Genomic DNA, 12,418 nt, shown 5'->3' with positions numbered 1-12,418 from the left:
TAATACACTGCAAGAACTCCCCTTCATATAAACTAAGGGAAGCGTGTGCTTTGTTTTGTTCAAAACTTTAAAAGCAGGGCATGGCTCTTAGTAAAATCTCATCACCAGCAGCAAACTATTCATGGTACCATCTCCATGTGTAGTTACCATTGTTAGTGATTCTATATATTGGAGCAAACATCTGACTATTCCATTATATTATTTTCATGATGTAGTTGTACCTGAGCATTTATTTGCATATTGAAAAATTTATTATAAATCACTTTCATTTTTCTTTTCTACTATAATAGGGGATTATAGTCTATATTATAACATACTGAATATAGTTATATTTAGATATATTATGAATTTCATTTCATGATGGTAAAGTGGAAATTTCAAAATACTTTTAAGAAAGTGTCAGGTTTGACAGTTGAGAATCTCTGGATTTGATGCCTGTTAAGGTCCTTCTCAGCCTTAACAGTCTGAGATTTTTTTGTAACCATTACTTCCAACAACAGCTTTGTTCTATTTATTTTGAAACTAGTGTGTGGCAGGCACTGTAAGTGGAACAATATCTCATTTAAATCTAATCACCCTTATAATAGGTAGTATTACTGTAACTGTTTATATGAGAAAACAAATTCAGAGAAGTTAAATAATGTGTTCAAGTTCACGTATCTAGGTACAGTTGGACTGACTCCAAACTCATGTTCGTTTCACTCATGAAAAGGTCATTAACATACATTACTTTACTTAGAAGAGTTAAATACTATCTATCTGTCGACAAGCGAGGTTAGGCTAATGTAAGCATCTGTAAGAGTCTCTGCCCACCACAGCAAGAAAGAGGAGAAGATGGAATGTATAAATATAGTAGGTACCTTTTTAAAGGTAGGACCAATTAATCATGTAAGGTAGTTATAAATAGATGACATCTAAAAATATATCATCAGAATAAGTTTCAAGCCATGCAAAATTCACCAAAACAATTTTTATTTCCAGTGTTTAATTGGGTATGCACACAGGCATGACACAGGTTTGGATTCATTAAGTCCTCATGCAGAATTATATTCTTCTCGATAAAGAAGCCAGTTCCGTCCAGGATCCACTATCTACACACCTATGTTACAACATTTATATCAAATCTGGTATCTGAAGAAAAGATACACATTTAATATGTTCATTTAAGTTACGTATTTTACAGAAAGATTAAAAATTCAAGTCACACAAAACTCAAAAACTGTATTAAAAGTTTGAATATAAAACTCAGATCCACCTGGAATGACTAAAGAATGGAAGTTCTGTATCCACCTGTGTTAAAACTGGTAAATGTAACGAAATTTGTTACCAATAAAACGCATTTATTTATTCAATGTAAGTTATCTAATTTTAACAATATGGCACCCTAAAAACCAACTGTATTTTTATGATGAGGCACTTTTGTTAGTGATGAAACCAAAAGAACAAATTTGCTGCACACTGATGCCAGCGATTTTCTTCAGTGATTTTGAGTATATGCTATGTAGTAAGTTGCAACAAATACCTTGCTCATTTGTATACAACTATCCAATATATTTTTAAATATATATATATATATATATATATGTTCTTCTGGCTGTAGTAATGCACTGTAAAGCTATTTCACAGTGCAAAATGATGAAACCAGCCCAAATGAAGGCTGCATAATAACAATTCTGATACAAGAAAATATTGACAGAGTTACTGGAACGTGTAACAGTAGTTTTTTACTTGCTAGAGTGGACATAACCCCAGTTTAAAGACAGGGATGAAACTCTGCTTTATTGCCTGGGGTTTCAGACAGTTTATGAGGTTGGGCATTCGTTGCAGAACTAGCATTTTTGCTCACGTTCTGGAAGCTTTCTCCGTTTATTTGGTCAGGTGACTGTGGTGGTATGGAAAGAAGGGGCTTGTTTGTTGAAGCCAAGGTGCTGGAAGAACTGCTTGTGTCACAATGAAGAGACAAAGGTGTGTCGGTCTTGGCTATTCCTCGTGTGCTTGGGTTCTCTGTCTGGGGATCTCCGCTTTCTCCTCTGCTAAGGTCAGAGGTACTGGTGCGTAGGCGTTCCCTGGCCAGCCAGTCTGAGATGGAAAGGTCCTGGGCTGAGCATTTTGGTTTTAATCGGTTTACAGCTGAAAGTTCTGATTCTCTCTCCCCGCTCTGCTCATGCACTTTCCAAAAATTCAAAACGCTGATTTCAGTAGCATCTCTGTGCCCTCCTAGTGTATGTCTGCGCCGGATGCTTTTTCTTTTAGCAGTCTCGGCATTCACTTTGTGATTCCCTACTCCAAACATGTCATCTGCAGGGGCTCTGGGTCTCAGTTTTAACCGATCTGCTATTTTCGTTTTCCACGTGGGTTCCTGTTTTTCGGATTCGCCTCTGGTGGGTGTCAGTAAACTCCCAGTTGACTTTCCTTTTTTCATAACATCAAACACTTTAGTTAATGAAGGTGCTTCTTTCTCATTCTTGGCATCTCCTAGACTTCCACTATCTGACTTGAATCTAGCTGATTTTTTCCTGGAAAGAGTATCACATTCGATGAGTTTATGGGAACTGAAGAGCTGTCTCCGGCTATCTAAACTTGATGTTAAACTTCCCTCGGTGCAACTTAATTCACTTCCTTCAGAATTTCTCCGGCTGTTCTTAGTCACTTCTTGCAGTTTTCCTTGGAAAAGCCTCTCTGAAGTCAAGGCTGTGGGGAACACAGGAAACTCGCTCTCGCTGTCGGTTTCCACAGGCCGCCCTTCGCTGATGAGTTCGCTTCTCTCGTCATCTGCCTCGTCCCCCTTACTCTCTGCCACAGATTGTACCTCAGGGCTCAGTCGACTGGAGTCCAGGCTAGTCAAGTATGTACCAGACGATATGGTGGAATAATCTGAGGTGATGGTGCTGACGTTGGCCAAAAACTCCCTATGTTTCGTTTCTGGACTGGTTGATTTCTTCATGGAAAACCTTGCCAGGGAGGCCTGGGAAGACGTGCTGAGCAAAGTGCCAGAGTCAGAGCCTGTCTCTTCAAGGTGGGAGGACTTCTGTGCCAGAAGTGACCTGGGGCTCTCTTTCAGGATGGCAAAGCGACAGCTGAGAGTTGGTGACTTGTTGTGTTTTGAGTTGTGTGGTGGTGAGGGTTCTTCGGAAGGCGTGCTCTCTTTTCCTAGTGATATCTTTTCATCTTTTGTCATGCTGGGATCTTTCCTAGTGCTGTTTTCTTTGGCAATGATGATCTTCTGTTTTCTGCCCAGTGTCCCACTTTCTTTTTTGGACTCCTCTTTAGTATCATTGTGACACTGTTCCACATTTTCTTTCTTAAAAAACACGTTGTCCAGTTCATCTTCTGAGCTGCTAGGCTGTGCTTTTTCTTTTGGCTTCTTCCTCTTGCGACTAGCGGCTGCAAAGATGGAGGACACAAGCAGTTCCCTGCTATACTGATCCTTTCCAGATCCCCAAGAACCCTGGGAAGCAAGAGAGAAGAAAGACTCTGAGCATAAGAACGCAGCTGAGTTCATTTTCTGACAAGCTTGTCTCCCAAATATTTCTTATCAAATTATATCTACTAAAGCTCTGGAAGCATTAACAGTGCAATTAGCTTGTTTTTAATACCTCTTTTTACCTTGGACCAAAGTCAAATTTTTATTTAATGAGTCCAATTTCTTGCCTCGTGGTATTTAACTGCCAAGCCACAGCTCATACACATCTGCCTTTCAGGAAAATAGTCTGTGCTTAGTGCCGATTCCTATTAAAATCCCCCAAACACCTGACCTTCCCTCCTTCCACAGTGCCCAGGCATTCTTCACTTCCTTCATTTGGAACAGAGGCATGGGATAGGTTAAACAATATTGTGACATGGTCAAACATCATATTCTGATATAGGTTATTAAATGTTTATGACTGACTTTAATTTTTCTAATTACAGGTACCACACGACATAGATACTGTATCAGATAAGCTCATTGAGATAAGGGAACTCTGGTCTTCCATTAGTTCATTCAGGCAGGATCTTCAAGGATCTGCCTTAAGTAAATCAGGTTGGTAATGTCTTCATTTATCTCAAGGTAACAACGGAATTAGAATATTCAAAAAACAGGCCAGGCGTGGTGGCTCATGCCTGTAATCCCAGCACTTTGGGAGGCCGAGGTGGGCAGACTGCTCGAGCCCAGAAGTTCGAGACCAGCCTAGGGAACATGGTGAAGCCGTTCTCTACAAAAAATTAACTGGGCATGGTGGCACGCACCTGTGGTCCTGGCTACTTGGGAGGCCAAGGTCAGAGGATCACCTGAGCCTGGGGAAGTCGAGGCTGCAGTGAGGCATGAGGGTACCATTGCACTCCAGCCTGGGTGACAGAGTGAGAACCCATCCCAGGAAGGTAGAAAGGAAAGATCAATTAACATAAGTACAATTAAAACCTTACCACAGAAACACTGTAGTGCACTGTTATTGGGAAAGTTATTTGCTATGTATAATGGGTTCTTTTAAAAAAATTTTTTTAAGATGGAGTTTCACCATGTTGCCCAGGCTGGTCTAGAAGCCTTAGTCTCAAGCTATCCTCCCACCTCAGCCTCCCAAAGTGCCAGGATTTACAGGCATGAGCCACTGCATCTAGATATAATAGGTTCTTGATTGCAACTATTAGTTTGTTCCTAAATATCTGCTGGTTTACCACACACTTTTTAAGACAAGCAGGTAGGCAGGAGGTATGCTGAGTAATAGAAGCAGATACTATATTTCTCTATTGCCTACAAATCTTAGACAAGTTAAAACTGCTCTATTTAAAGTCTTAAAGTAAAAATTTAGGCTGTTCTATCAAAGAATTCACCAAGATGAAATCACAGATGAACAGAACTTTGTTTTTATAAGTTATAAAGACTTTCATAATTATCCAGCACATTTCTAATGGTTATTTACATTTCCCCCCATTGTGCTGAAGACTGTAGGGGATAATGGTTGTGACTGGGCTCTCAATTGGGAGACCTTGGTGTCCATCCTCTCTAGCTTGCTGGGTACGAGCAAGGGATTCACTTTTAAACATCTCAATTCCGTGGGGAGAAGCAATTAGATTACACTGTCTTTCAGATTTCCTTAAGGTTCTCTTTACAATTCTATGATCATATATGTGTTGAGGCAAATTACTCTACTTTTCTACAGAGACTGTTAGAGGTAGTTAATCATGTCATTGGGATATCTACTATATTACAGGCATGGCATAACACCACTATGGATAAGAAGAAAAGGCTACTGTAATAATAGGTTAAGAAAAATGCATCTAGAGAAGGGAAAAGCAGGGATTTCAAACAGGTAAATCTCATCTGCTGGCAATAGACTTAAGGAAACTGTTCTAGATTAAAGAAGTCTAAAGAGATTTGACAAAGAAATGCAAGGAATGATCCTTGACTGCATTCTGTCTAAGGAAGTAAAGAATATTACTGGGACAATCTGTATAAAAACTGCACATTAGATAATAATGTGTTGTACTTACCTTAGTTTCCTGAGTATGAAAATTACACTGTAATTATATAGGAGAATGTCCCAGTTCTCTGGTGATACATGCTGAAGTATTTAGAAGTAGTGTTATCTCTACAAGTAACTATCAAATGATTCAGAACAAAAGTGTGAATTTACAACTGATGAATCTAGGGTAAAGGATTTGGGTGCTATTATTCTAGCAGCTTTTCTGTAGGTTTAACATTTTTCAAGATAAAAAGCTGGGCAAAAAGATGAACATCACAAGTAATAGAGACATGATAAAACATTTTTGTAAGAATTATAATTTAATCCTATGGAGTCCTATTATGATATTTAAACATGATATGTAAAATTCATGTCTCATTACAAAACATAACAATGTTTTAAGAAGTCTGACAATTCCAGTTGCTACTGCCTCAACAGAGCAAAATTTAGATCCACTGACACGACAAAAAACTTCTAAGAACTATAAACATCCCACAAACTACTCAAAAAGTTGTGTAATTGAGGGAACACAGATTGTGTAAAAATATTATTAAAAAAACTAGTGATTTCACTGAAAAGGCAAGACTATACTGTTTGTAAAAATGCATAACAAAAAATTGATAATATTTCTGAAATATTTACAGATGATATGATGTTTGGGATTTGTGTAAAGATGGTCCTAGAGGGAGGGAAGCAGGTGGCATACAGAGCAAAGGGAGTTGGCCGAGTGCTGATAATTATGGGAGATGAAGATGGGTGCAGGGAGGCTTCTCATTTTATTATTCACTTCTGTATATGTTAGGACCTAATTTTCACATTAAAGAATGCCTTAGTTCTTTTTATTATGCTAAAACTGCACAATGAGAAGAATATGAACTTTTGAGTTCTTATTTCAACTCAAAATCTAGTATTCTTCTATCATATATTGTTTTAGGAATTAATTTTTTGATTATACTTTGTTGCTCTGTCTCATTAGACACAGGAATGCATTTGTGTATCAACCGTAACAATCAGCCAAAAAACAATTCCCCCCTAAAATATTTCAAATTGTATGAAACAATTTACCTTAGATTTTGTTGAGTCACTAGTAGCTGAATCTGTGCAAAGTTAAATAAAACATGGTCAGTATTAGCCAATCTTTACTGCTTTCCACAAACAATGCAAAACTTATGGAAAGACAGGCACAGAACAAATGTGAAAGCAAAACTCAAAACAATAGAACACAGTGGGTAGTCAGAGCTCACAAAGATGCAAGCTGCACCACAGAAAGCCACCGCCATGAAAGGATGCTGTGAATTGTAGGCAGAACCAGCTCAATGATAGAAATGGCAAAGGAGCCCTGTGCTAAACAAAAACAGAAATACTCGTGTTTATTAGATTTTCTAAATATTAAATCTAGCAATAAAGAAGCTTCAGGACAGTGTAATAATTTTTTTTTAATGTACCACATCCTGTATCTGAGACTGATACACAATGTAGAACTTTTAAGAGTGTTGGCCGCCCTAGCTACAATTGAGACACTCATACTGGCATGTTTATGTTGATTTTTGTCAGACTTAAATTTTCTAAGCATTATGCTGTATGCGTATAGATGCAAAAGAGGCATTAAGATAATCTTGCTTCCAGGTCACTTTGGTTTTATATTAAATAATGTTTATCTTTGTGCTTCAGACCCCAGTTCCATAGCAGTGCAGTGAGGGATCCTTTTGACTAGTTTGGTTAAATTGCTACCAGTTTTGCAATTATCTATTAACAAATGCTATTATGGAAATGGAAAAATGGAGACCATAATTTTACTGTCTGGCAAAAACTCAGATTATACAATTATAAAGAGGGTAGGAAGGGGCTAGCAATATTCAGGATAATACCGATTTTGCAGTTTCATCTTTCAACATTAGGGAAATTGGTTTTCAGAATTAATGAGCTGAGCCCCATGCCACGCCCCTTTTAACACATGGCCAAATGCTTTATGACTTGAAGAACTGGTAGACCATACCATGCTATTTCTCCTCAGGGTCTGCTTCAGAAATAACAAGAAACAGCAGAAAAACTTTTAAGAAAGTAGTATTGATCTGTTTACAATAATCTTAAGAGAAACTTTACACCACAGATCAACTATGTTTGCATTTACAAGAATCGGGGGTTTCTGCAGACAAGGCAGCTACAGTGTGGACAACAGTCCTCCTTCTTCCTACAGTTCCAGCTGTCCATCAGGGACATCACAGAATCCACTAGTGACATTACCGTGTGATAGACTCCTCCCACTTCGCCTGTTCAACATCAGTATAGATTTGCCTGTGTCAGTAAGAGCTGAAAAAACCCTTTAGGACTAAAACAAGAACTAGAGACAAAGGGAGAACATTGTGTAAAACAACATGCTAGATTAGTGCAACAGTTTGGCAGGAGAAAGTTTTCATCAAAAGAGCCTAGAAGAACTAATACTTAACCAAGCATTAGGGTGGCAACAGGAAACAGAAGAAAATAAATGTCAAATAGGCTGGCTTTTTACTGTGACAAATAATACACTGTATTTATGAAAATGGTGCCCATTACCAGTCCAACAGATTTAACTTGCTGCTTTTAAACAGAACTCCTGGCTCAAGAATAAGAACTACTTATACAGCCCAGATCATACTTTCTGCCATCACAGCAACCACATACTCAGTAGCATATATCTGTTTTACCTTGTGATGACTATTACATGGAAACTGTGAATTAAAAAAAAAACAAAAACAAAAAAAAAAACAGTGGTTTGCATGCTCATTTCCCTCATAGTTCCATTCTGACAAACATTACAACTGCATGCACTGCCAATGGCATTAGAGTCACTGGAAGATAATTCAGATCAATTGGAAAAGGAAGATTAAGGTTTTTTATTAGTAGAAAGGAAGAGAAAAAGAAAAAATTCATAAGTAACAATTCACTATGATTGATTTGCTCTTTCATATTATAAGAATGTAGCTTTCAGCCTAAAGGTCAAGACTGCCCAGGCAAGAGTTACCTGATACATCTCCTGGGGAGACTCCTGTCCTTCCAATGTTGGTGAGTAAATGATCTATGTTTGGCACTGGCTGGGAGTCTACTGTGCTTTCCTCCTGCACTGTTGTCTATGGTTAATAAACAAAGATCTCTTCATCATCTCTTCAAAGATACTTTCTTTAAAATTTAAACAACATTTAGTAAAAGACACATTACTAAGTAAAGCACCTGTGCTTAATGTTTTTACATTGTTTACGCATAATTAACTGCAAAATAAGCACCATACTTGTATATTCATTAGATCAGAAACTGAGCTAGAGACCTGCTTCCGGGGCGCAAAGCGGACAATAGCATACAAAGCAAGAAGTTGACATTGTTGGCGCGCCAGGATCTTGTGTCCCAAATGAAACCACTGAGTACAAATGCTGACAGACAATACTTACAAGAGGCTCTTCAGCACCTTCTTCTGTGAAAAACCAGTCATGCTAAAATTTAAAAAAGGTGAGAAGAGAAATTAAACAAGCCTTTAAATATACTGAGATCTTGGAGGATAGTATAGAAAAAGGGTAATTTTCTTGGGGAAAAATATTACAACCAATCTCTGACCAAATAGCGGCTGCCCGTGAAAATGAATTTTCGTGCAGAGATGAAGCATGAACTTACGTGCTGGATGAGCGTTTCTACGATCTTGTACTGGTCAGGCATGTGGGTGACCATGTGAGTCATGTTGTCTTCTGATGTTCGAACAAGGGTGGGACCAAACACTATTGCTAGGTTTCTTGGTTCCATCTGAAAGAAAGGATGATACTGGGAAATACCAGAATTTTTCTTAAGGAAGTAGGCTGAAATTCCCATTGTAGGATTTTTGATGAAAAAGAATAAACAGAAAAATGGCTTTGATGTAGATTAAAAAAATAATGCTTTCTAGCAAGATTTTCTTTTTTGAGACAAGGTCTCACGTTCACCCAGGCTGCAGTGCAGTGGCATGATCACAGCTTACTGCACTCTCGATAGAATCTTATTATGTTGCCAAGGCAGGTCTCGAAAATCCTGGCCTCAAGCAGTTCTCCAGCCTCAGCTTCCCAAAGTGCTGTGATTCCAAGTGTCAGCCTCAAGTGGCCTAGTTAGGATTTTCAAAGCAGATGAGTACTAAACGTTTTTTCTGCATTAATGATAATGTGCAATGCATAATTAGCATTCATTTTTTTCCAAGAAGCCTTTGATTGAAAACAACTGATTTGGTTCAAAACGAGGGTTACCAAAGCTGGATTAACTGATAAAAATGTTAAAATCAAAGGAAAAAAAACTTGCAAAAGATTACAGGCACACCTGTAGTCCCAGCACTTTGGGGGACCGAGTCAGGTGGATTGCTTGAGCCCAGGAGTTCAAGACCTCATCTCTACTAAAAATAAATTAGCCAGGCATGATGGTGTGTGCGTGTAGTCCCAGCTACTCTGGAGGCTGAGGTGGGAGCAGGTCGAGGTTGCAGCCTGGGCGACAGAGTGAAGAAAGACCCTATTTGAAGAAAAAAAGAAAAAAAACCAAAAAACTCCCTCCCCTTGAGAAATGAAAAGTGGAAGAAGTGCTTAAAGATACATGAAAGGTTACAGATTTTCCCTCTAGTACATCAAAATCACTAATGTGTAAACACCCAATGTTTGGAAATATTATTTCTGACCAATTTTTACTTGAAACCAATCTTCTGAAGCTACATTAATTTCCATATTTAGTATTCCTTGTTTAATTATCAGATTTGTCAAAAGTACATATCTTTTGTTTTTCTTTCATTAAATCTTATAGTGTGTGATATATTTTGAATTCAGTATTTGATTAAAATAACTTTAATCAACCCTAATAACACCCCAGGAGGGTAAAACTCACTGCCAAACTCAAAAAGCCAAACTGGAAAAAAAAGAAAAGCAACTGCTGCACACCTAACTAGTGTAGCACACACATAATGACACCATCAGTGCAGAGGAATAAGAAGAAATTGTGTTGAAGTCAGGATTTTTCTAGAGAGTTGGCTTGGTAGAAAGAAACTATGTGTGGGAAAGGTGTACTTAAAACTAGGCACCCAGAAATGTTTCTGGTCTCCCTCTAGAATACGTACTCATCCTACTCTTAAATCTGTGCTGGTGTTGGTGGCTCAAAAAAACAGAAGTCTACCATCTCAAATGCCTTATATAAAATTTTTACTGGACTCTAGACTATGATTTATGTTTTTAGACTAATGATAACATACATTACTATTTATAAGTATACACCGTAATATTTTATCTGGGCAAACAGTTTCAACTGGTTCCTACATAAAACTGGTAGAATAGTCTACAGTTTATTCATAAATTTAAAAATTCTATTTTTCTTGAAAGATATTCCATAAAATACCATACCCCTTCTTCAAGATTCAGTGTAATTATATATTTTTTTTCTTTTCATTTAAGTTCCTTTCTTTTTTTAATTATTATTATACTTTAGGTTTTAGGGTACATGTGCACAATGTGCAGGTTTGTTACATATGTATCCATGTGCCGTGTTGGTTTGCTGCACCCATTAACTCATCATTTAGCATTAGGTATATCTCTAATGCTGTCCCTCCCCCCTCCCCCCAACCCACAACAGTCCCCGGAGTGTGATGTTCCCCTTCCTGTGTCCATGAGTTCTCATTGTTCAATTCCCACCTATGAGTGAGAACATGTGGTGTTTGGTTTTTTGTCCTTGCGATAGTTTACTGAGAATGATGTTTTCCAGTTTCATCCATGCCCCTACAAAGGACATGAGCTCATCATTTTTTATGGCTGCATAGTATTCCATGGCGTATATGTGCCATATTGTCTTAATCCAGTCTATCGTTGTTGGACATTTGGGTTGGTTCCAAGTCTTTGCTATTGTGAATAGTGCCGCAACAAACATACGTGTGCATTAGTTTTTTGTTTTGTTTTGTTTTTTTTGAGATGGAGTCTCGCTCTGTCGCCCAGGCTGGAGTGCAGTGGCGCAATCTCGGCTCACTGCAAGCTCCACCTCCCAGGTTCACGCCATTCTCCTGCCTCAGCCTCTCCGAGTAGCTGGGACTACAGGCGCCCGCCACCATGCCCGGCTAATTTTTTTGTATTTTTAGTAGAGACGGGGTTTCACCGTGGTCTCGATCTCCTGACCTCATGATCCGCCCGCCTCAGCCTCCCAAAGTGCTGGGATTACAAGTGTGAGCCACCGTGCCCGGCCCGCATGTGTCTTTATAGCAGCATGATTTATAGTCCTTTGGGTATATACCCAGTAATGGGATGGCTGGGTCAAATGGTATTTCTAGTTCTAGATCCCTGAGGAATTGCCACACTGACTTCCACAATGGTTGAACTAGTTTACAGTTCCACCAACAGTGTAAAAGTGTTCCTATTTCTCCACATCCTCTCCAGCACCTGTTGTTTCCTGACTTTTTAATGATCGTTATTCTAACTGGTGTGAGATGGTATCTCATTGTGGTTTTGATTTGCATTTCTCTGATGATGGCCAGTGATGATGAGCATTTTTTCATGTGTTTTTTGGCTGCACAAATGTCTTCTTTTGAGAAGTGTCTGTTCATGTCCAAAAATCCTCAATAAAATACTGGCAAACTGAATCCAGCAGCACATCAAAAAGCTTATACACCATGATCAAGTGGGCTTCATCCCTGGGATGCAAGGCTGGTTCAACATACGCAAATCAATAAATGTAATCCAGCATATAAACAGAACCAAAGACAAAAACCACATGATTATCTCAATAGATGCAGAAAAGGCCTTTGACAAAATTCAACAACCCTTCATGCTAAAAACTCTCAATAAATTAGGTATTGATGGGACATATCTCAAAATAATAAGAGCTATCTATGACAAACCCACAGCCAATATCATACTGAATGGGCAAAAACTGGAAGCATTCCCTTTGAAAACTGGCACAAGACAGGGATGCCCTCTCTCACCACTCCTATTCAACGTAGAGCTGGAAGTTCTGGCCAGGGCAAT

General features: G+C 38.5%; 1 protein-coding gene across 11 annotated transcripts in view; it reads right to left on the bottom strand.

Moving 5' to 3' along the window:
• Positions 1–955: 955 nt before the first annotated feature.
• Positions 956–12,418, bottom strand: part of ARHGAP21 (Rho GTPase activating protein 21) — a 130,634-nt gene continuing 119,171 nt past the window's right edge. For 5 of the 11 annotated variants that reach the window (XM_032145061.2, XM_032145080.2, XM_032145072.2 and 2 more), the window contains 5 exons: positions 9,084–9,209; positions 8,864–8,905; positions 8,443–8,548; positions 6,507–6,538; positions 956–3,448 (listed from right to left, as the gene is read on the bottom strand). In XM_032145061.2, the coding sequence (XP_032000952.1) occupies positions 1,754–3,448; positions 6,507–6,538; positions 8,443–8,548; positions 8,864–8,905; positions 9,084–9,209 (2,001 nt within the window). In that variant the 3' untranslated portion in view covers positions 956–1,753. Of the gene's footprint in view, positions 3,449–6,506; positions 6,539–7,437; positions 7,712–8,442; positions 8,549–8,863; positions 8,906–9,083; positions 9,210–12,418 lie in introns of all 11 variants that reach the window. The other 6 variants (XM_032145023.2, XM_032145033.2, XM_058436619.1 and 3 more) reach the window with 2 other exon arrangements.

Source organism: Hylobates moloch, unplaced genomic scaffold, assembly GCF_009828535.3.
Source record: "Hylobates moloch isolate HMO894 unplaced genomic scaffold, HMol_V3 SCAFFOLD_3, whole genome shotgun sequence".
Taxonomy (NCBI): domain Eukaryota; kingdom Metazoa; phylum Chordata; class Mammalia; order Primates; family Hylobatidae; genus Hylobates; species Hylobates moloch.
Note: the sequence above shows the minus strand (reverse complement) of the source record. Positions and strands in the feature narration are given on the sequence as shown.